Source organism: Eschscholzia californica, unplaced genomic scaffold (assembly GCF_041429995.1).
Source record: "Eschscholzia californica isolate CP2 unplaced genomic scaffold, dmEscCali1.0.p SCAF_1, whole genome shotgun sequence".
NCBI classification, from domain to species: Eukaryota; Viridiplantae; Streptophyta; class Magnoliopsida; order Ranunculales; family Papaveraceae; genus Eschscholzia; species Eschscholzia californica.
This window is the reverse complement of record NW_028238198.1, coordinates 18,732,296-18,755,652: the sequence shown is the minus strand read 5'-3', so window position 1 is coordinate 18,755,652 and position 23,357 is coordinate 18,732,296. Positions and strand designations below refer to the sequence as shown.

Sequence of the window (23,357 nt, the reverse complement as noted above, 5' to 3'; positions counted from 1 at the left end):
ATATTAAAATAATAAATATCTACCAAATGTCCATCAATGTCCACAAATATTCACTGATGTCTACGAAAGTCGAAAAATATATTTTTGAAATGTTAGTATTAATATATTATTTCATGTGATTAAATAATAATAATAATATTAAAATAATAAATGTCTACCAAATGTCTATCAATGTCCACAAATATTCACAGATGTCTACAAAAGTCGAAAAATATATATTTGATTAGCACAAATATAATATGCATTACACATTTTGTCAATGGACTCAAGATCTTAAAATGTCCCCAGGACATTTTGTCTATGGATCAAATGTCTTGAAATGTCTATAAAGACATTTTGTCTACAAACTCTCAATGTCTTGAAAATGTCTATGAACACATGTTGTCTATAATAACTCATCCGAAATGTCTTGAAATGTCTACGGGACATTTTGTCTATGAAAGTCTGTGAAAGTCTGTGAAAGTCCCGCTCCACTACCCCCCTTAAGAGCTTATATATAGTGAATGATTTAAACTTCATGCTATCTTGACTCCATTAAACTTAAAGTAAGTCAAGCAAGAAAAGAAGTCAAGCGAAAGGACAAGATGTGTAAGAAGAAATTTCTATTTTAATCCCTCAAAGTTGTTGAATCTGCTATGAACATGGGTCAAGTAAACAAAAACCAGTCAAGCGAAAAAAGCAAGTCAAGCGGACAAGAAACGTCAGAAAAGAAATTTCTTATAGTCAATACCCTCCATAAAGTTGGGGACGTAAATACAGTAAGCTGGTCAAGCCTACAAAAGCAACATTTGAAAATTAACAAAAGAATTCAAGAAGAATTGTCTTCTAACGAGAATCGTCTCTGGCTCTCTATCTCTATCTCTCTCTCTCTCTATCTCTATACATAGGTAATAGGTTAAGGATTCTGACAATAGGAGCATAAACAAATTTTGAGTCCAGTAAGTATGGTTGCAGTAGAGCACTCATCAGTGTTGCTTCTACCCATCTTAATATTACTAGCAGTACCCATGATGATCAGCAGCACCATAAAGCCTGGGTGCAACAAAGAATGCGGCGGTATAAGTGTTCCCTACCCATTTGGCATTGGCCAAGGTTGTTACCACTATGACCCTCATTTCCATTACCAACCGTTTAACTTAAGTTGCAAGTACTCTTCCAATCCCCCAACGTTGTTGTACGGTAATATAATTGTCAAAAAGGTATCAATAGACGGGGAATTAAAAGTAGACCTATTCATGGGCACCGACTGTAACGGGTCTGATGGAGAGACCTGGGCCAAACTTGTCGAATTCACATTTTCGGATACCAAAAACGAATTTTTTGGTATCGGTTGCAACAACTTAGCCTTATTACAGGGAAGATCAGGAGGTAACATTGCCACAGGATGTCTGTCTACTTGTGAGAGTATAGATGATGTAGTGGATGATACTTGTGAGGGCATCGGTTGTTGCAAGACCTCCATTCCGAAAGGAATCGACTCTTATAATGCCACCATTACAAAATTGGGAAGAATTGGTACGAAATTGGGTACATGTAATACAGCATTTATAGCCGAAAAAAATTGGTTTAGATTTACAAGATCATATCTTACCAGAGGATTTGATTATTGGTATTCTCCGGCTATAATGGATTGGACTATTGGGAACGAGACATGCAATCAAGCTATAAAAAACTTAACTAGGTATGCGTGTGGGCCGAATACCCAATGCTACGAGCCAGGAGGTGCCTCTGGTTATCGTTGCAAGTGCAATAACGGATATAAAGGTAATCCGTACCTTACGAATTCTCCAGGTAGTTGTCAAGGTAATCATCGTATTCATCTCTGATATCAACTTAATTTTGAGAATAATTTCGATATGAGGAGATCGTAATTATCACAAATTTTCTCCTCAGATATTGATGAATGCAAAGATAACTGTAAAGGAGAATCGAAAATCTGCATAAACAAAGAGGGGAGCTACACATGTTCCTGCCGACATGGTTATCGTCCTGACAACGTGTCAAACTCCAACACAAACTCCGACAAATTTAATTGCTATCGCCCACGGAGGTTTCGATCTATTCATATAATTATAGGTAAGTGATTTTTGAATATTAAAATACACTTTTATCATTTGCGTTATTGCTGCTGTGCATCTACGCCTCTTTGACTGTGGTACATATATTTTGACCACTTCCTTTACTACATACTCCAAATAAACCAAAATAAAAAAAAAAAACAATCCCCAGATATCGTTCTGGTAAGATTATTTTGGCATGATAAGCGTCATAAGAAGGTGAACTAAAAATTAGTCCGAAAAGTTATGGTTTGGTTGCAAAATGCAAATGTTAATTGATGAACATAAATTACCATTCTATGCAGGTAGTTGTATAGGCTTGATAGTCTTCCTTGTGAGCAGCTTTGGGTCATATTTGTGGTATATGAAGATAAAATTCCTCAAGGTTAAAGAGAAATTTTTTATGCAAAATGGAGGTTTAATGTTGCAACAACTTCTTCATGAACGAGAAGAGGCATTCAAAGATAGTAGGAGTGGCACAAATGGTAGAAGTAGTAAGTCAATTGCGAAAATATTTACTACCGAAGAACTAAACAAAGCCACCAACGATTACGACGACACTCAAATTCTTGGTCAAGGAGGATATGGTACCGTTTATAAAGGAGTCTTGTCTAACAAAGAAGTCATCGCTGTTAAGAAATCAAAAGTGATTGACAGGACTCAAATTGACCAGTTTATAAACGAAGTGGTTGTTTTATCACAAATCAACCATAAAAATGTGGTTCGTCTTTTGGGTTGTTGTCTAGAATCCGAAGTTCCCTTACTAGTTTACGAGTTTATTACGAACGGAACTCTTTTTGAACATTTACACAACAGTAATGAAAGAAAAGTACCAAATCTTTTATGGAATGACCGCTTAAGGATAGCGGCAGAGGTGGCAGGATCACTTGCATACTTACACTCGGATGCTGCCATACCTATAGTTCATAGGGACATTAAGTCAAGTAACATACTCTTAGACGATGATTATAAAGCTAAAGTATCGGATTTCGGAGCATCAAGATTAGTCCCTTTCGATCAAACACTATTAAATACGGCAGTTCGAGGAACTTTTGGGTACATGGACCCAGAATACTTTCTTACGGGACAACTAACAGAGAAAAGTGATGTATATAGTTATGGAGTTCTACTTGCAGAACTACTCACAGGGGAAAAGGCAGTTTCTTTTGCTAGACACGAAGATCACCGTAACTTAGCTAATTATTTCCTCTATTCGATGAGAGAAAGTCGATTGTTTCATATCCTCGACCATAAGTTTGCGAGTAATGAAAATGATGAGCAGCGATACCAAGTGGAACAAGTTGCACAACTAACAAAGAGATGCTTAAGGACAACAAGAGAACGTCGACCTAAAATGAAAGAAGCATTTATTGTCTTGGATGGACTGATGAAAAGGTCTTTCAATCATAAGTGGCTTTTCGACGAGGTAGTGGGAAATGAAGATGAAGAAGAGAAGATTTACTCGTTAGAAAAAGGAAGATCCGAATTATCTTACGTTAGTAGTACTAGTAATACAGGTGGCGATAATAAAGCAATGGTTCCTTTAGAAATTGGGGGTCGTTAGTGTTTTGTTGCAATGTATAACTAGCTTGTCATTCTTACATTAGTGTGTCGTTATGTAACATAATTTTTTACCCCAGCTATATAAAAGCCAATTGCGTTTGAGGGTCCAATATTTTTTGTCCAAATAAGATTTTTGTTTGTCAGATATTATATTTTTTTTTGGAAAATGAATAGGTGACTCCCTAGGGATACTAAGTGTACTCCCCCCACATGACAAGGCTATTTTGGTCTTGTCATTCTGACAAAAACTATGAAAAGACGAAAATGACCTTGTCTCTGTGAGATGGAGTACAATTAGGGAGTATTGTTAGGGAGTCCCCCTATCTTTTTCTTCTTTTGGTTGAATTTTCAGATCTAGTTTGCTTTCGAGATCTGTGAGTGATCCCTCTCATGAGAAATCAATCTCTTATTTCAAAAATTCTTCCATATTCATCAAAGAAGTATCTGTAAACTCAAAGAAATCAATCTCTTAACTGGATTCTTTTTGTTTCTGTAAAATTTTGAAGAGAAGTTATGAATCTCTCTCTAAAGATTTTAAGTTTATGTGAAATAGATGGCTTATCCAACTTGGGTCCCTCTCCTCTTGATCGAGTTCTCTGATCTTGACGGAGTTCCATCTCTCTCCACAGGAATGGGATTTGATCCGAGTTGGCAGGCCACGTTAGTCATTGGGTCCGAGTCAACTGAACTTACAGACTTAGCTTTATAAAATCATTGGCTACTATAGAACTCCAATTGGTTTATTTAGTATACACCTCTCTCTCTCTCATATATATGTATAGATATCCTTGCTTATTGATGACTTCCCAAGTTGTCACAAAAAATATAGTTAATTCACAAACAAAAGTGGAAGATAACCTTCATGTGTACTTGCTAACCATGGCACATGCAATCAGGAGCAGGATACGTATAGATGGATTGTTTCTTCTTCCTCAACCTGATTTGCCCTTGCCTATTTCTATGCCCATCTTGTACTGCCTGCTGAAACTCAGACCATTCCATGCTCTTATTCAAGAACAGCTGCCCTAACAATCCCATGCTTGGCCTAATAGTTTTCAAGTTCTCGTACGTACGATGTCCCACCTGATATCATCGCCCAAAAATTTAATCAAGAACAACATTCAAATATCCAAGTATAGTTTGACTTGTCAGATGTTGAGTCTTATGTGATTTTCACGGTTCTTAGCTGGTCGTAGAAGAGAGATTTGATCCCCACTCAGATGACTACAGCGCATAAGCTTCATTGTCAAGAAGGAAATATATCTAAATGATGTCTCAATCAGAAAGGATGAGTGAACTATCCAACCTCGCCTGGGAGAAGCGACTTGAGACTGGGATATACCCTTTAGTCTGTACCATTGGGCATCAGACTAGGTGGCAAAACTGGGGACAACACCGATAATTGTTGACGTTTGGGTCGTTATAGAGGAGGTATGACTTATCACTTATGAGTGCAGAGAGTATGACGTTTTCACAGTAATTAAGTTATGATGACAAAATATTAGAATCCTACGAAAACTTTTCTGTAGAGTGTAGACAAATGAATTTGATATTTGATGAGAGGTAAGGGTTTACCAACGCATTGTGCATATTTCCTGGTGATGCAGAAATGAAGATGTCACTCTTCATGCTCACATAGTAATCTACTGCAGCTAGTAAAGAAGCCTTGCCTTCAGTTTTAGCCCGTTCTGCTTTTGAAGCAAGGCTTTTCTTGTCCTCCATTAATGGAAATAACTTTCGCAAGGTTGAGATCCTTGCTTCACCACCGTAGACCTAGAAGATGAACCAACCAGGTTAAGTAATCTGAAAGATGAACCACATGGGTATCTTATAAACATAATATGGAACAAAGCTATTATTATCTGCCCCTTCCTGTGTGGCATTTTCTGAGCCTAACATGTATTGGTTTTTGTTGGGTGACGTGGGGGAACGTCTGATCATTGGGCCTAGCTCTAATACCATATTATGTTTATAGGCGTCCAACTCAAAACCAATTGAGCGGAGAGGCCTATTATATTCTTGATCAAGATATGTCCTCGTCTAAAAGGGATTATTCTCAGAATTATGCTAGGGTAACAAATAAACCTTGTGGGAAGCAAGATATAGGCGAGTAGAGTTGTCAAAGCCCAAAGCTGCAAGCAGCAATCCAATTTCTTCTGGGGTTAACGGGCACCGCCCCTGATTTCTCAATTCCTCGTCAGTAAACTGAGAGTTTAATACTCTTCCTTGCCAAATTACTTGCCGATACTTTGCCAAGGACAACTTTTCAGCTTTACCCCCACCGAAGTCACATGCTGAATGGGCAGCCATATCCTGTACATCAACCATGATTAAACAAGAGAATTTAATGATTCACAAATCCAAGCTTGACACAGATTATTCAAGGGGCCCATGGGAAATGCCTTTTCAGAACACAAATTAGGCAGTGTTTATTTTCTTGATACATCTGAATCTGATTATTATTTACGTCTATTTTACATATTCTACATAAGCTGAATTTTAGATTCAAATTCAGATAGTCAAACAGATGGATAAAATGATACGAACGCTACCTTACTTAAAATGATAATCTGCTAGCAAAAAATATTCAGTATTTGATACACTCCACAACAAGATGAAAGGGTTGCGACTCGTACCTTATCAAACCGAAGATGAAGCACAGCGAACTTCCTAGGTCCCTGTCTGTAATTCTCGGGTGAAGCACCCCTTCTTTCAGACGGATATCGGAGACGACCAACGAGAGCGTCTCCCAGTGTGTTGATGTGAGGAACAAAAGTCAATGCTTGAAAGTTGACTTTACATCGTAGACGTTGAATGTCCATAGGCATCTCATCAAATGCCAATCGGTGGGAGAAAGGAGCAATAGCAGCAACTCCATAACTGCAAAAAAATTCACACATCCAGCAATTTAAGTTCGAAGAACTTTTGCGACTAAAAATTCACATTAGTAATCAAGAAATGGTTTTTATATGTTAACTAACAAATCTATTGATTTCAAACCATGCATATTGAAACCTCTTTGTCTTCAAAAAGAAAAAAAGTACAAAGTGAAAGTGATATTTCAGGTTACCATCTAATTTTTTATTAAATTAATGAGGAAGCATATAAAACCTTCATCTATCTGTTCTTACTTTATGCCGTTTTATGTAATTACGATGTACATAACATGGACACTGAACAAGTATAAGTATTTGCACTGGTCGAAGGTGTCAGACCCGGTGAGTAGAAAAAGACTAAAATAAGGAACATTATTCTACACAAAAGATGTGAACATGAAGTGACAGTTCTGGTATATTGAGGTTTCTAACACGACTTTGTGCAAGTAGTATACAGCATGGAGAAAGAGAATACAGAAAGGAGTGTACTATCAAACAGATGAAAACTCATCCTCATACTAACCTCTGTAACACAGGCAAAACATTATCCAAGTACCAATTGGCTGAAGCATGAACTGGTGCCGTTTTTATTCTAGTATCTCGAATTGCTACAGAATAGTATTCTCTCGTGCTCCAAGAGTATTCTTGTGGAAGCTCCTTAACTATAGAAATTTCATCTTTTAGGGAATCAATGAAGTGGTCCACATCAAATATTTCCGTGAACGAGCTGAAAAGGCGAAAAGTATGAGATCCAAATTTTTAGTCAACATGCCAATTGCACTACGCAAGTGAGATAAAACAACTTAAGAAAAAGGAAATACCTTGAATCTTGCCAAACAGGATTTACTTCAAGATATGGGATCACAAGTGTTGCATTTAAAATTTTAGCAACAGCAACTGCATCACAAATCTAAAAAAAAAATATGTTCTATTAGTAGCTACATAAGGTTTTCAAACAACTGTAACTCATTAACTAAAGATGTTAGAAGCTGAGCAGTTGGGAGTGGGACCGGCTCCGGATTGGACGTCGATCCACAACCTGCCGATCCAAGCCAAGTAACACGTCTGGGTTGCAGTCTAGTTTTCATGGACTACTGTATATATACACCTACGTATATTGTGTGTGTGTGTACAAAGGCAGAAACTCTCTTCCACTAATTCAAATTAAACAGCAACAACGCAAAGATTCATACATAACAACTAACTCGGCGTTTGGCATGGGACTAACTCAGGCTATCCCCATTCAGACCCGATCCACGACTTACCCGCGCGGACCGTCCAGTCCAAACTACCTAGACTAGAAGCAATTTGAGGTGCAAATTGCAAATTCAATATCATAATGCTTACCCCCATTCTCTGCTGGTTCAACCCTCCATCAAGGAATACCTGTATGTATCCCTCGGATTTCCTCGGCAAGACTACAACATAAAGAATCAGAGATCAATATTGTTGCCAACACTTAAATCTGATTGACAATACAACAATTTTCTGCCTCAATTTGATATCATAAATTATAATAACAGCGTATTCTGTATGATTTACCAGGAGTACTTGGACTTCCAACACATGGTTTATGTCCTTGATGAGTCAACGGAGACCAGAGATCAGAAAATTGTCCAAGTTTCTGAGGCCAAAAATATATTCAAGACAAATAATTTTTGTTAAAGAAAAAGTTCTTGGGAAGAATATTTCTTGAGAAAAGTAAAGCCTTGTCAAATCTCTTACGGTTTGGCGTTGTAAAGCCCCCTTCAGTAAATGCAAGTGCCTGGGTTTAGGAGTGTTCCATTCCTGAAAGATGAAAATTCTTTATTTAGGTTACTAACAAGCACAAACATAGCACGATTCTTTATTCTTAACAATCGAGTATCTAAAAACGATAATTAGATAACTACCAGTTTTTGCATTTCAATATCACCATTTACGACATTCTTTAGCCTAACTATTATTATTTGGCAAAAAGAAATCCAGTATCATGTTCAATTGTATTAGAAGTCACGGATTCTGATAAGTTAGATGCGTCTTAGAAGGAAGATTTTTTTTGCACTATCTTGCTCTTCACCCCTAAATCCCAACCATGTGATCAATGCTAAAACTTACCACTTCCGACATAATTACCTTCCAAATGACTAGCATTTAGACAAAGTCTCCTAATTAAAACAACTAGATTTTCTTTGGATCAGCTCAAATCTTCGATGGCGAAATCACCTTATAACCTTGCAAGGTCATATTTGTTTAAGAATAAAATGTGAAGAACCTTTGACTGCTCAACGCAAAGTAGGTAACAACTTCATGTAATATTTGTCTAATTGGATCAGCGATACCTCAGCGAAAATGTGAACACAAGCAGGAAGTAAGGTAAATGGCAATGAGGTACATGAACAAACCAGAAGAATAAGAACCCTCAATACAAAAATACAGGCCATATTCTAAACTATATTTAAGTTTCACAGCTACGAATGAGGAGAAAAATATGACAATTTTGAGTAAAATCGGCTGGAGTTGCATCGGCGAGATTAGAGAGGGTTGTTAATAATCTTCAAAGGCAATACTCATGTGTAAGTAACTAAGTATTATGATCCTAGCAAATCAAACTATTGATTGTAATAAGAATTTAAATTGAGACAGTGACTCAATTGAACTTACAGAATGAGCTCAATCAATTCTTACCCATTCACACAATTATGTGTCAAACCAACTAATGAACCAAAATAGGTAAAAGTTCTTAACAATTAATCTTCTACTTTAAACAAAAACCAAAATCAAAGTGAATAGAGAGAGAGGGAAACTAACCGAGAACATAGAAGGAGAAGCATGACCCAAAGGAGTGAAAAGATGAGGGAATAAAACAGGGAGAAGAAGCACCAAATTAGCAATTAAAGCACCAGTTGATTGATTAATAAACACCCTCATCCCAGTTACCCACTACAAAGATCTTGAAGATGATGAAGAAAAAACCCTAGTAAGCTTGGGCAATAGTGAAACAAGTAGAAGAGTAGTAATCACTAATCAATCTTGCTCACATAAGCTTGTAGAGAGGAGAGAGAGAGAAACTAGTAAGTAGTGTAAGTGAAGATCTAAAACCATAAAACAAAAACACCCCATGAATCAATATATCATTTTAATAACAGTCATCATCACTATCATCATCATCATTACTATGATCACGATCAAAAATGAAAAAAGTATGTCTTTTTCTTTCTTTATAGTTGAACCCCACTTACCCAACCCCTAATCAACATCTACAGAAGAGATAGAAAGAGATAGATATCTAGAGAGAGAAAGAGGAGGATGTGACGGTGGTACCTCTATCCTTCTTCCACAACTTCAAGTAGTCGGTAGAAGGGGGGAAGAGATAAAAGGGTAATCGAGAATGTGGTCAGAAATCAAAACAACCAACAATTAACAACTGGACTGATTTGATTATTTTCGATTAAAGAAAGAAAGGAAAAAGGTATAAAAGATTTCTCCTTTTTATAATGATAAAGAACTAACAATCAACGGTAAAATTTACTTTTTCTGAATTTTCATTTTTTTTCCTATCAATCTTTGCCCATCACCATTATTATATCACCGACACTCTATCAACAAACAAGAACTTTAGGTTATCTCATCAATATGAGTCACTCACTGACAGATGGTAGAAACAGCGCCTAATGGAGTGGTGTCTATCGGCCAAGCCGTGTGGGGTTATATCGTGGTTTCCTGTTGGGATTGATTTTGATTCTAATGAGTCGGTCTGGTCCGGTCCAACAGTGAGTTCTGGGTCTAACAAGATTTGCCCATATATCGACACAAAAATAAAATTGTTCCATAGCTACTGTAAGTACAGAAATCCAAACAAAAAAAATGAGATGACATGTTTTTTTTTGGAAGACGACTACGATCTACGTAAGTCGTGATATTTGACATTTGATACATCATAGATGTGATAAGCTCGATAACCGCTCATTCAAACTTTAACAATACCGTGCCTATAGCCCAACAAGACACTGGCCTGAAGTCCAACAACATTATTTATACCCTCATAATCCCAATTCAAATAACTAAAGATTCCACTTTATCTGGGATTCGAACCTAAGACCTCCAGAGCTTTCTGGAGTTTATGTCAACACTTTGAAACCACTTGGACTACCAATTGTTGACAAAATGAGATCACATGTTGAAAATAGAAATTCTAGCAAAATTAGGATATACACCAACATAATTTGCGTCTATAATTACATACGTGGTCGCCTTGTACAACCGAACTACAAGAAAGGTAACGTAAAATAAAACTATGTTGTACAGAAAAAAGAAACCAGATTTTATTTTGAACAATATACTTTAAGGGAGATTTTAAAAGGCCTCCCCGTTTTTGTTAAAAGGCCTCCCCATGGTTTCGTTGACTTAGTAAAAGACCTTTGACTTAGCTTGGTTAAAGGGTCCCCCTCTTTGAATGGGTGAAAAAAAACCCCTTTAAAGGTGTATTTCACCCACATTAGGATTTTAGTTGTTACAATTATAAAACTTCCTAAAACCCAAATTCCTAGAAATTCCTCTCTTATATTCTTCTTCCCTCTTCTTCCACCGGAATTGTCAACATCACCGACGACCATCATCAACGGGGAAAGTTCATCGGAGTTGTGCAACAATCTCACATTGTTGTTGCACTCCTAAACCACTTCTCTATCCCTTTCTAAACTCTTAAACCACCATGGATGAACCAAGTTTCAAAAGTTTTAGAGAAATATCAGAGGATCCTAAATCATCAATTTCTGGACAAGATTCAGTCTCCCAAGAGGTAGATGAACATATCCTAACACTTTTTTTCAAGTTATATGATATATTCGTTGGTTGTATGAAAATTTTTTGGTTGTTGAACACGGAGGGTATTTTCGGTCTGGTACAACCGAATTTCTGTCATTTCACGGCTCGAGGCCGCTGAAACTATGCACAGTAGCTACTGTGCAAAAAATCGGTGGGATCGAGCCGTAAAATGGCAGAAATTCGGTTCGAGCCCACCGATTGTTTGCACAGTAGCTTCTGTGCATATTTTCGGTGGTCTTCGGCTGAAAATAGTACATAAAACGGTGGTCTCGGGCCGTTTTGACTAAAATTCTCTTTTTTTCCTATAGGGCTTTGCTGCTGTGGCTTCTTCTCAACTTCCATCTCAAATTACTACAGACACTTGGGATTTTGGAGGTCCTAATACACAAGAAAGGTGGCATGATGCAGCCGAAGAAAACGAAGCATCATCGGAATTTGGATGTCTTAAAATTGAAAATCGTGAATGTGGAGAAGAAGAACCCAACCTTGAAGTTCCAGATAAGAAAGAAGAAAATCAAGAAGAAAATAGACCATATGAAGGTTTTGTCAGCATTGATGTTAGTGAGTATTTTCGAACTGAACAAGTGTTTGAAACGAGAGACGAGTTAGTTAAATGGGCAAAAGAAATTGGTATAAAAAACAAGATGGTTGTTATGATTGGTAAGTCTGCTGCGCGGAAAGGTGGTAAAAAACCGAAGATGGATTTACGATGTGAAAGAAGTGGAGAGTATCGTTCTCATCTTAAGGCAGAAATAATTCCTAAAACAAAAGAACCGTCCACCAAAAAGAGAAAAACGAGTACTAAGAAATGCAAATGCCCCTTCAAGTTAAAAGGATTACCGATAGACGGAGACAAGTGGAAGGTGGAAGTTGCGTGTGGGATCCATAATCATCAACTTGCAGTGACCTTAATTGGGCATGCATATGCCAATAGATTGAATAATGAAGAAAAGGCTTTTGTTGAAGAACTATATCAGATTGGCACAAAACCACGATAAATTCTTTCTCAAATAAAGAAAAAATTCAACGATAATACCTCGACAATGCGTATCATATACAACGAAAGGATACGAATCCGGCATAGTCAACAAGAAGGTAGAACTCCTATGCAACAATTGATGAAGTTGTTAGTGCAACACAATTATGTTTATTGGCATTCAATGAAGAATGAAACAGGGGAGATTACTAACTTACTTTGGGCACACCCGGAATCTATCCAATTGCTGAAGTGCTTCCACACGGTGTTAATGCTTGATTGTACATACAAAACAAACCGATACGGGAAACCTCTCTCCTCTCTCTCTCTCTCTAGAAATTTTTCTTTTCCTCACCTCTCTCTTTAAACTCCGGCGAAGGAAAACCTCTTCGCCGGAGTTTAGAGAGAGAGAGAAAACAAAATTTTTTTTTATATTTTTTAGAGAGAGAGAAGAGAGAAAAAATAAAAAAAATTTGAAGGTCGCCGGCCGGCGACCCTTTCCGGTGAAGACAATGATGTGGCGTGTGAAATGATGTGGCAGAGAGAGAAAATGAGATGGAGGAGAGAGAGTAACGGAAAGTTAAAGATAACGGAAAAAGGGGGCCATATGAGAATTATTGCTAAAGTAGGGGGGCCAGGCAGGAAGCTGATAACAAAGTTGGGGGCGATTTGGAAAATAACCCTTTGATTTTTCAGCGGTTTCATCTCCTATTCCGCTCTTCTTCGATCACTTCCAAGGTCTACTCTATTTAGGCTTCAGCTAAGTTATTTGTGTTGTCTTTAATTTTTCCTCTTGATTCTTGAATTCACTAAAGCAAGTAAATTTTCTCCCATCAAATTCGGAATCAGATTTTATATGTTTTCTCACTCTCCCATTGCCCATGCAGATAAAGGAACCCCAAATTTTGTCACCTTAATATATGAACATACTTCTGATTAATTGGAAAGGAATTCGCATAAATTTTTGCACAGATTGAAATTTATAATCGGAGCTTATCATGACACCACAACTCATATGTTTCAATATAATTACCTCAACTACAATTACTCGATTATTTTTCCTGAAATAATCCATAATACGTTCTTCTTTCAATCTAACATTATTTGATCTGAATTTAATGATCCGTGGGTATATAGACCAAAATAATATTCAAAAAAGGTTTATGATCCAATCTTCTCAAAACATGGATATTTAGTCCTTTTACATTATGGACATAATAACCCATTCTTTATGAGAGAACTACCGTCCATGTCCCTCCTACAAAAATCACGGGATTTTTAATTTTCCAGGGTGAATTTGGAATGTTTCTAATGTGGGCGTGATTTAGGGGATTTCAAGCCTAACGTATAAATCCGAAATTGATTTTTCTCTATCTTGTAACCGTTTTGGAAAGCAAATCTATTTCCAAATCAATTCAAAACAAAAATCGTAACCAAATCAATTTTCTCTCTCTTTACAGATTTGGAAACCAAATCAATTTTCTCTCTCTTACTATGTAAATTTTTTTCGATTCAAATCAATTTTCTCTCACTTAACTTTCAGATTTGGAAATAGTATATTTTCTAGGATCAATTTAGCGTGATTTGGGGGTTAATATACAAAACATATATATCACTTTCTCTCACTTAACTTTCAGATTTGGAAATAGTATATTTTTCTGGGAACATTAAAGCAACATATGTTTTCGTTTTTACTCATACATAAATACACATAAAATACAAATTATGAAACAAATACGTAAATTATGTATTATTTATGACGAGGAAACCATCATTTGTCAAGTATACAACATAATTTATCAAATGTTTGTGGGTCTTATTCAATAAATTACACATAATTTCTTTTACATTACACATAATTTCTTTTACATTACACATCCTTTACATTCTGTTACAAAAAAAAGTACAAAATCTTCTTTGGTTCAAAAATGGTGTCCATCCATGTACTCTCCATTAGTTTCGTTTACTCACTTTGATTTGATGATTCTCTTTGAAATTTCATCTGGTATATCAAATCTACACACATAAATACACATACATTAAAGAAAAAAAAATCATATATTGTATTATAAACTACATATACAGTTTCGTAAATTATATATAATGTTTGTCAAATTTTGACAACATTTGAAGGTTTTGAGTAGTTTGGTAAACTTATTAAGGCTACTGTTTTGGGTGAAAAGTACACGTAATGGTAAATAAATAATACATAATTTATGTGCACTTATACGTAAATTATATACATAATGGTAAGAACATGAAGATATACGTAAATTATATATACTTTATTGGAAAGTACACGAGATTTGATAGTAAAGCGAAGTATTTCTACTAATGAAATGAGTATTGTTTTGGTGTTAAAGCACGGGTAATGTTCTATAAATTACCCATAATTTACTATAAATTGTGGTAATTTACGATAAAGTACATGTACTGTAAATTCTGTTATGAGTAACCGTACGAAAGAACAAATGTTTCATAAATCCCTACGGGTTGAAAACCAGATCTGAAGAAAAAAAATGAGAATATTATTAAGCTTAAACTACAAATCTAAAGATATCTTCTATGATGATTCATTGCAATAATGTCAAACTCGAATTGAAGGATTAAACATCAAGATCAAAAACATAAATGAAATTTTAAGAGAGAGAAAGAAAATAAACATCAAACATTCGATTGATGATTGATGATTGATAATCTGATCTCACGAAATATCAGAAACAACAGAAGATAAAACATAGATCTAAAGAAAATTTTAGGGTTTTAGTTATGAATCATTGAATAAGGAATAAACATAAAGATCTTAAACAGTTATGAAAATTTTAGAGAGAGAAAATAAACATCATACATTCGAAGTTAATGAATTAGTAAACAGATCTTATAGATATGTATCGTAATCTGATACGTTTTATAATAAAGCGAAATAATTAGGGTTTTAGTTATAAGAAGAAATATTAGATATTAACAATGGTGTTTATAAAGATTTCGAAAGTATTAAACCTGATAAATGATGAATTTGGACAGCAATATAATGTAGAAGAAGAAGATTTTCTGAGTTTAATGGAGGTTTGCCAACTGAATCGGTTTTAGAGAGATCAAATAAAGAGTTTCCGTTACTAATTAAAAATATAAAGATATCCTTACTTTGAATAGAAACATGATTGGAGAGAAATATGGGAGATAAATATGGAAAAAGATATGCATATATTTCGAAGGTATATCAGTTATAAAATATGGAAAGGTTAGATTAGGGATTATGAAATAATATTTATTCTAGAGATTTGTGTTTTCTCTCTAGATGAGACCAAATGGACTAGATATCCATTTGTATTATTTTTTTAGTTTTAAAACCCTTTATAGGATTAGAGATGATTATATCTATTATTAGGACTCGTTTTTTGGGATATAAGCCCAAAAATTCTTTTTTTATTTACTTTGAGATTTTGGACAAATTCATCTGGCTTAACTAAATATAAGTTTTATGCAGTGGGCAGTGGCCTATTTGCAAAAAATACTTAAGAGGGCTAAACCGACTCCCCTCCCATATGTATATATTGTGGGGTATGATTCTTCCCATAAGCTTTATCCATGAAGATGAAAACAAAACGAGGTTCAGTGCCAATGAGCTTTATCCATGAAGATGTAATCACCCAAATACTTTTAAATTTACCAGTCAAATCTGTCTATCGGTTTAGGTCAGTATCCAAATCGTGGTGCTCTCTGTTCTCTAACCCTAAATTTACTAAACTTTACCTTAATCATGCTATTAAACATGACAAATCTATTCTCATTCTGAATGACCTAATGTTAGAAAGATTATACCTTAAAGATTGTTATTCATTGGCATCTAATAAATCTCTAGATTTGATGAATCACTCATACATATCTCTTAGTGAATCCACCAAAATCTCTATTGTGGGTTATTGTAATGGTTTAGTTTCCTACGTTTCAAGTAGTGATAATAGGTTTCACATCTGGAACCCATCTACTGGTCAATATAAAACACTACCAGAACCACCATACGGTGGCTGCCTAACAAAAAGTCTTGTTAGGGCTGAGTTTGTTACGGCTCGGTCCTTTGGGTTGGGTTATGATTGCATGCTTGATGATTACAAATTTTTGATTATTTATGACATATGTGATGGAGTTAATTTTTATGGTCGGGTCATGGTCTACACTTTAGGCTCGGAATCGTGGAAAATCATTGAAAACGTTCTTGGTGAAGTCTTGATTTGTGATTCTGGTGTGTTTCTTAATGGAGCTCTTCATTGGCTAGGAACTCGTGCTGTCTCAGAGTATGAAGTTATACATTCATTTGATATGGTTCGCGAGACTGTTAAGGATGCCCCATTACCTAAGGAATTGAAAGACAAATCTTCATCCTCACTTAGTATGGGTGTTATGAGAGACCATCTTTGCATATTTCATAATAACGAAAGTAAGGTTCAAACTCAAGTATGGGTAATGAATGAGAATGAGCATGGTGGTGGTCGTGGTGGTGGGTCTTGGACTAAACTGTTCACCATTCAAACAGACAATGACGGTCTATGTAGTTATTACCTGAAGCTGATCAAGTGTTTCAATAACGGTCTCATGCTATTACAGAATGGTATGACAGATTTAGTTTTATATGACCCGAAGCAGAAAACTTTTACTAAGCTAAGTTACTTGTCTGATGATATCGAAGCAATCAGTTGTGTCGGGAGCTTAGTTTCACTAAATTCTAGAACATATTTGAAGCAAGAATTTGATATCCCATGTAGTTCTTTTTTTAATGTTCATATATGAACTTTCTATTTGTTTCAATTTATTTCTCAAGGAAATTTCTATATGTGCTTCTTTAGTGACTTAACCACTTTCAGTAAAAAGAACTACAAATTTTAACAGCTGCTCCTTAAAAAGGATCATCAATGGATCACTCAATTGATATAGGTTCTCAACGTAAGGAACGGAAAAAGCGTGTTGAAACAGAAGAGTTTAAACTAACAACTCATGGCGATAGTTCTGACCTTGTACTACACCAAGGTTAGGGCAACCATTTATGGATTTTAAGCAGCATAGCCAAGATTCTCATCCCAAAGAAAATGCTAATTGCATTTGTGATTTTTTCACCAACTGAGTGTAAACTCCCTTGATGCAAGTAAAGTAGGAGGAAGCTAGTAGAACGATCAAAATGGAGAAAAGCATTAGCTTGCAAGTTCTTCGGCAATACTTTGCACGTTCTAGAGACTAGGGAGCCTAAAAAGTGCAGCCGGGGGAGTCTTGGTGGTAAGTCGAGTCCTTTTAGTATACAAAATTTGATATACTTATCCTTTTCTTCTTTTATATAGAGGGTGTGAAGAGATTGAATTGTTTCTATGATCTTAAGGGTTGGCTTGGTAATATGCTTCATCATGTTGCTCTTGCTTGGCTATGTCTGTTCCAAAGGCCCAACTAACTTGAAGAGGATAACTCGACGACCTTCAAGAAAGATAAAGGAAGTAGAGCATTCTTCAAGGAAACACTAAGTTGTAATTGACTCAGTTCAAGGCCCTGATGGTGCTCTTCAAATTGGATCAATTTACACGAACGAGATTAAGCTCTCCAAATAGACTCCAAATCTATTTGGAACTAGCCCGTTTTTTAGACCGCTTCCAAATGATCAATCTAATCAGTTTAGTATACAAGCAGAAGGTGTCTCAACTCATCGACCAGCTGCACTGAAATTGAATTTGACTATAACATATTTTAGAAAAAATTAGGTGCAAAAAAATAAAAATAATAATTACATGTTATTATGTTAATTTTGTACATATAATCTCAAATAAGAAAAATTTAACTTATTGAACAATAAAACCATTTACTAAAAGTTTACTTTAAAGTTGATGTTTTTTTCTGTTGCACTAATCCTGAAGTTTATTGACAGAATGTTTGAACTCGACACCTTTTGAGTTACTATTCTATGTAATGTTTCTCTGACTCATTATGCATATAGCATGAGCGACTCTTCCGACTTTTCTATCCTGTTGCATTAAATTGAACATCAGAATTCGTAGTCACATTGACGATGACCTTCGGTGGGATATGGCGAATAAGTACTGTCTAAGGATTTTGATGAGTGCCTTAGAGATTACCTTGTCAGACAAATAGGAAGGATCACATACAACTTTCTTGCATTTAGCAGTTTCTCCGGATGTCACACCATAGGCTTTTCCATTTTCATCAAATTCTACCTTTCATTCAAGCCTTACTTGTTAGCTTCGCTAGTACTAGTAATTTTTGTCATATCAACTCAAAAGAATGAACGAGGAAGTTTATATTTGATATGGAAAGTGTGCATGATAGACCTACTTTGCCCTCTGGCTTGTGGAGCATATAGGTCCCACTGTAAACTGCATTCAGACGAGCAAACCTATGAAGTTTACGGAGGAAGAACAAAAGAAGAGGATGAGAGAAGACGAAATAATGTCTCTTGCTGTAACTTTTGTTGAGATCTAATTCTTCATGAGATTTTTGCTCAATGCTTTTCAAACAGTCCCATTAATTGAGCTTTCAGTGCTTCTACATCAGTAGCTGGTACTTTGTGTGTATCTGCTAGTATTTGAATTTATTAGTTCAATTGTCCAGCCCGTGAACGAGTTGTGCCATCCCTACATTGTCGACTATGCTCGGGCACGTTGGTGCCGTGCGAATCCCCCACCACTCACCCATCCATACACCATGTAAACGCACTATGAGGCCACAGAACGGCCCATCTCGAACTAGTAAGCTAAATCAAAGAAAGAAGATTAACAGACAGCACCAAAATGGAAATACTAGAGTTCTTGATTGGATAGATCACAGATTATGAACTTACCTATCCATTGTTGTATACAAAACTACCATCAACAGCTTTGAAATTCAGATACTTAGTGACATTAGCATGGATGAAAACTCGAACCAAAGTACCATTCGCCATCATAAACTACCACCCACCAAAATGATACATTAACATTTGAACGTAGTTAAAACTACGAAAACGATATACTTATGGTATTCGGACCTGATTCCTAAGCCTAGAAATCAGGTCAGGTCTAAATTGAAAACCGACTCTGCCTCTAAATAGTCTATGAATGTTGATATAGACTTTGAAAACATTTTGTACCTTAGGTGTCATATCAACACTGTACTACCTGCTTGAACCCAAATTTTCAGGAGGATTGTCATTGCCTCTAAATTTCCTATACATCTATAACCAATATCAACAAGTTCGAATTACAAAATCACTAGATTTTGGTTGTGAAACAAAAACTGACTCATATTTCAAACAAAACAAAATCGAGGTACACACTTTTTAAATTCTGTATCAAATGAGGTTCGACTTACCTCTGAAGAGAAGTAGCAAAAACATTGCATATGAGATCATCTTGGAAACCATTTTTCCCCATATAGTAATGCCTTTTTTTGGTGGTCTGGGACGTGATAATTTCTCGTTGTCTTAATAATTTTCTTTCATATTGATTTGTCGAATATCTTCTATTAATATCTAAATCAAACATTTATGTGATTCACTCATTCACTTATAATTTCCGACTATAAAAGATTTTCCATCAAATTTAATAATTTTTTGGTGTACATTTTATGTGATTCACTTACATTGATGTCGATTTATGACGAATTTAAGGAGCTGAATAGAAGAGTAGAGAAGTAAAAGTGATGTAGAAACGCAGCGGAATTAAAGATATGAAATAACTAAATAAGAACAATAAAATTAAAGATCAAATAACTCTAAATAATAAACTTTATTAAAACTTCAATGGGGTTTTTCTCTCAAATCTGAAAATAATAGACAAACTAGATATCCCTCTTATAGGGTTTTGGACTTTCCTAGATAGACTTGAATTAGAATTCCTAAATAATTAAATACTGCAACTTGCCTAAATAACTGGACTAACTCTGGACCTTTCCAATTATTGGAAATATTAAAATAGCATAATTCCTAAACCAAAATTAATTAATAAACATACTAAAATAAGAACTTTCTAAGTCTTCTCTCTTTGGCCGATTGGACCATGACCGGGTCCGGTCATGGAATTAGTCTCCATGCCGGGTGCCCCTGCATCAGCATCCTCTTCCCTCAAGAGGTTCGTCTCGAACCGTTTGTGAAGAGAATGTAGTTCCTCCGATCCATCTTCAATTGGTAATAATGTCACAATCTTCTTCTTCCATGGAAATTCATAAACATTCGAACGACCACGGTAAGTGGCATCAACATCAGATTGCCATGGCCGTCCTAATATGATGTGGCATAAATCCATATCTGTAACATCACAATTAACTGTAGACACATAAGAAGAACCAATAGAAAGATTAATAGTACACATATGATCAACTCTTGTAGTAGTACCTGACTGAATCCAAGCTGTTTTATATGGTGTTGATTTAATCACTGTAGGAATACCCAAGAAATTGACTAGTTTAGTAGAAATCAAATTCTCTACACAACCATTGTCAATCACAATAGTACAAACTTTATTCAGTACTGTTCCCCGTGTAACGAACAAATTCTTTCGTTGAGATAAATTCCTCTTGAAAGGTGTGAAAAGAACTCGTCGAGTGAGTAACATAACCCTATCACCATTGTCGGGAATAGTGTTAATTCGTTCAAATTGATCCTCATCTGTATCCGAATCAGCTTTCTTTTCTACCAAATTAGCTTTACCGCGAGAGGGGCAAGCATTAGAATAGTGGCCTGTTTCAAAACAACGATAACACTTAACTGGTAGAGGCTTTTTATAAGGATTTTCTGTTAGTGATTTAGTACCGTCTTCCGCCTGCTTTGATTGATCTAATTCATCTGGTAGAGTTCTGACTGTTTGATTTCTCGTACTATGTCCTCGAAAAATTGAACGTGAATCAGATTCAAAAGACCGAGCTACACTAATACATTCAGAAACCGAATTAAAAGCTCTCAAATTAACCAAATCTTTAATATCATTACGAAGTCCGTCTTTGAATTTTTCTACTTTCATTGACTCTGAATCTGGGAGATTAAGTCTAGTAATAAGTCTTTGGAATTCCGAAGCATATTCCTCAACGGAACGTCTTCCTTGGCGGCAACGTAAATAATCAACACATAGTTGGTTCTCATAATCCGGAGGGAGAAAACGGGAGAACATTAATGGTTTCAATTCTAACCATGAAGAAATAGGTGGAAGGTTTAATAAACGACGATTCTCAGATTCCTGTTTCCACCAAGTAAGAGCAGTTTTAGATAAATAACCAGTTACACAACGTACCTGTTCAGGGCCTTCAACTTGCATAACATCAAAAAATATCTCAAGTCTAGAGACGTAATCCAAGAAATCTTCAATATTAATCGAACCATCATATGAAGGTACCTCCATTCGAATACGGTATGATGAACTAGGATTTGGAGATTCGATGTCGGTGGGTGGAATGTAGTGATCACGTTCGGTTTGGTTGCTTTGTACCCCCAAAGTTTGTCGTTGTTGTATGTTGGTTGGACGGGTGAGAGTGGTAGTAAGGTCACGGTTTAGAGAATTGGTGGAGAGGTGGTCTCGGTTTCGGTTGACCGGGTGGTTTTGATGACGTTGGTTGGTAGTGTTGTCGGGTTGGAAAGGGAGGTTGTGGTGTGGTTCGGTTTCAAGGGGGCGACGGTGTTGTGAAGGTGGTGTGACCGGATCAAAAGGTGTGGTGGTTGATCGTGTGGCCGAAGAGTGGTGTCGTCGGTTCGGAGGAGAAACCTAGAGGGGGAAACCGAGTGGTTGTGGTGGTGGTGGTGCCCGTTAGTGGTGAGGGTTGATGTGTGATAGTGGTAGGAGGTGGAGTTTGGTTTTTACACATACCTTCAAGTTGTTTGGAGATGATGGTGATTGAGTCATTGAGTTGATCGAATCTTTTATCGATTTTGTCGAATTTTTCTGTTGTTTCCTTCTTGTACTCATTGAACCCTTCTTCCAATTTTCTTCCTGCAGATAGCCCTTCTTTAATGTTGTCCCATTCAGAAGAGAAAGTTGGTGATTTCTCCTTAGTTGGTGTCAGGGCCGGCCCTGACTTTTATGAGGCCCGAAGCGAACTTAGTAAATGTGGCCCCAAATTTTGTAGTATAGAAGTACAATTTTCCAATACTCCTACGCTATATTATTTCCAAAAAAGAGTTTATCAATTTTCCAAAAAAAAAAATATATAAATATGTAAGGTTGCACGGGTTTTGCACATAGTAAAGTTTGTGAAATCTCACACCTATTATGCAACATTTAAACACATGTGAAATTGCACAAGTTAAAAAAAATAGTTGCATGAGTTTGCACAATGAGTTGAAATATGAAAAGTAAATACATGTACTTATAACCAAGGCCAATAAATAATTTGATCTAATTTTTCATCTAGATTGTTAATATCGTTTTGTATCAAACCTTTTCGGAGGTTTGATCTTTTATATTGACTCAAACATGGAAACCTTTGTAAAGGGCTTCTCATTGAGATTTTGGACGAGAGTATCTTTTCGAGTTTTTGAGAACGAGTGGGATGGAGGGAGAGAAAGAGAAGGATAGAGACATGGAGGTAAAGGTAGAGAAATGAGGGAGTGAGAGTGAGGGATGGAGGAGATAGTTATGGAGATGTGTGGAGATGAGAGAGTGCGTTTGCGTCTGACTAATTGGTAGATGACCAAGAAGCACTTCACGTTGTTTGTGTCCGACTCATTGGTAAATGACCAAAAGGCACTTTACGCTGACAATCAACTTTTAGATACGAATATGACTAGACCAGAGAGAAACGATGAGGAAAATAGTTTGGAGAAAATGTAAATAGTTTGGGGCAAATTTAATTGGAAACATAAACATGAGGGCCAAATTTTATAGTTGGTCACAATTAAGGTCAAATTCTTAAGATGGGATACAACTCTAGGGGACACATTTAAATCAAACATTTCAATCAGTGAAAGTGGTCTGCACGTGAGGAACAAATGACATGGTGGGCGGGCCTATAAGGACAGTTTGGAATCTTTGGATTTAAAGTGGCTTGGACGTTATTCTCTTCTTTTTTTCTGTAACCTGGGTTACTTCATTCTTCTTATAAGCACCTCAATGATACTAC

At 36.1% G+C, this 23,357-nt stretch overlaps 3 protein-coding genes across 3 annotated transcripts; 2 read left to right on the top strand and 1 right to left on the bottom strand.

Annotated features, from left to right (window-relative positions):
• Nucleotides 1–769: 769 nt before the first annotated feature.
• LOC147564851 (wall-associated receptor kinase 2-like) lies at nt 770–3,745 on the top strand. Its single transcript, XM_086650664.1, has 3 exons — nt 770–1,803; nt 1,894–2,076; nt 2,363–3,745. Exons 1-3 carry the CDS (start codon nt 945–947, stop codon nt 3,619–3,621), a joined length of 2,301 nt encoding a protein of 766 aa, XP_086506790.1. The 5' UTR covers nt 770–944; the 3' UTR covers nt 3,622–3,745.
• A 577-nt stretch (nt 3,746–4,322) lies between these two features.
• LOC147564850 (O-fucosyltransferase 31-like) lies at nt 4,323–10,177 on the bottom strand. The gene is made up of 10 exons (XM_086650722.1): nt 9,287–10,177; nt 8,222–8,284; nt 8,039–8,120; nt 7,844–7,914; nt 7,318–7,406; nt 7,020–7,223; nt 6,257–6,500; nt 5,706–5,933; nt 5,196–5,393; nt 4,323–4,703 (listed from the first exon to the last, which is right to left on the bottom strand). The coding sequence occupies exons 1-10, from the start codon at nt 9,404–9,406 to the stop codon at nt 4,494–4,496; spliced, it is 1,509 nt and encodes a 502-aa protein (XP_086506848.1). The 5' UTR covers nt 9,407–10,177; the 3' UTR covers nt 4,323–4,493.
• A 5,689-nt stretch (nt 10,178–15,866) lies between these two features.
• Nucleotides 15,867–17,066, top strand: LOC147564849 (F-box/kelch-repeat protein At3g06240-like). The gene has a single exon (XM_086640252.1). The coding sequence runs from the start codon at nt 15,867–15,869 to the stop codon at nt 17,064–17,066; it is 1,200 nt and encodes a 399-aa protein (XP_086496378.1).
• The last annotated feature ends 6,291 nt before the right edge of the window (nt 17,067–23,357 follow it).

Excerpts from the sequence above, each read along its gene's own strand:
- LOC147564851 (XM_086650664.1), top strand. The coding sequence starts at position 945 with ATGGTTGCAGTAGAGCACTCATCAGTGTTGCTTCTACCCATCTTAATA. Across the intron at positions 1,804-1,893 it reads TTCTCCAGGTAGTTGTCAAG|ATATTGATGAATGCAAAGAT; the intron begins GTAATCATCGTA and ends TTTTCTCCTCAG. Across the intron at positions 2,077-2,362 it reads ATCTATTCATATAATTATAG|GTAGTTGTATAGGCTTGATA; the intron begins GTAAGTGATTTT and ends CATTCTATGCAG.
- LOC147564850 (XM_086650722.1), bottom strand. The coding sequence starts at position 9,406 with ATGAGGGTGTTTATTAATCAATCAACTGGTGCTTTAATTGCTAATTTG. Across the intron at positions 8,285-9,286 it reads CTTCTCCTTCTATGTTCTCG|GAATGGAACACTCCTAAACC; the intron begins GTTAGTTTCCCT and ends TTCATCTTTCAG. Across the intron at positions 5,394-5,705 it reads TATATCTTGCTTCCCACAAG|GTCTACGGTGGTGAAGCAAG; the intron begins GTTTATTTGTTA and ends TTCATCTTCTAG.
- LOC147564849 (XM_086640252.1), top strand. The coding sequence starts at position 15,867 with ATGAAGATGAAAACAAAACGAGGTTCAGTGCCAATGAGCTTTATCCAT.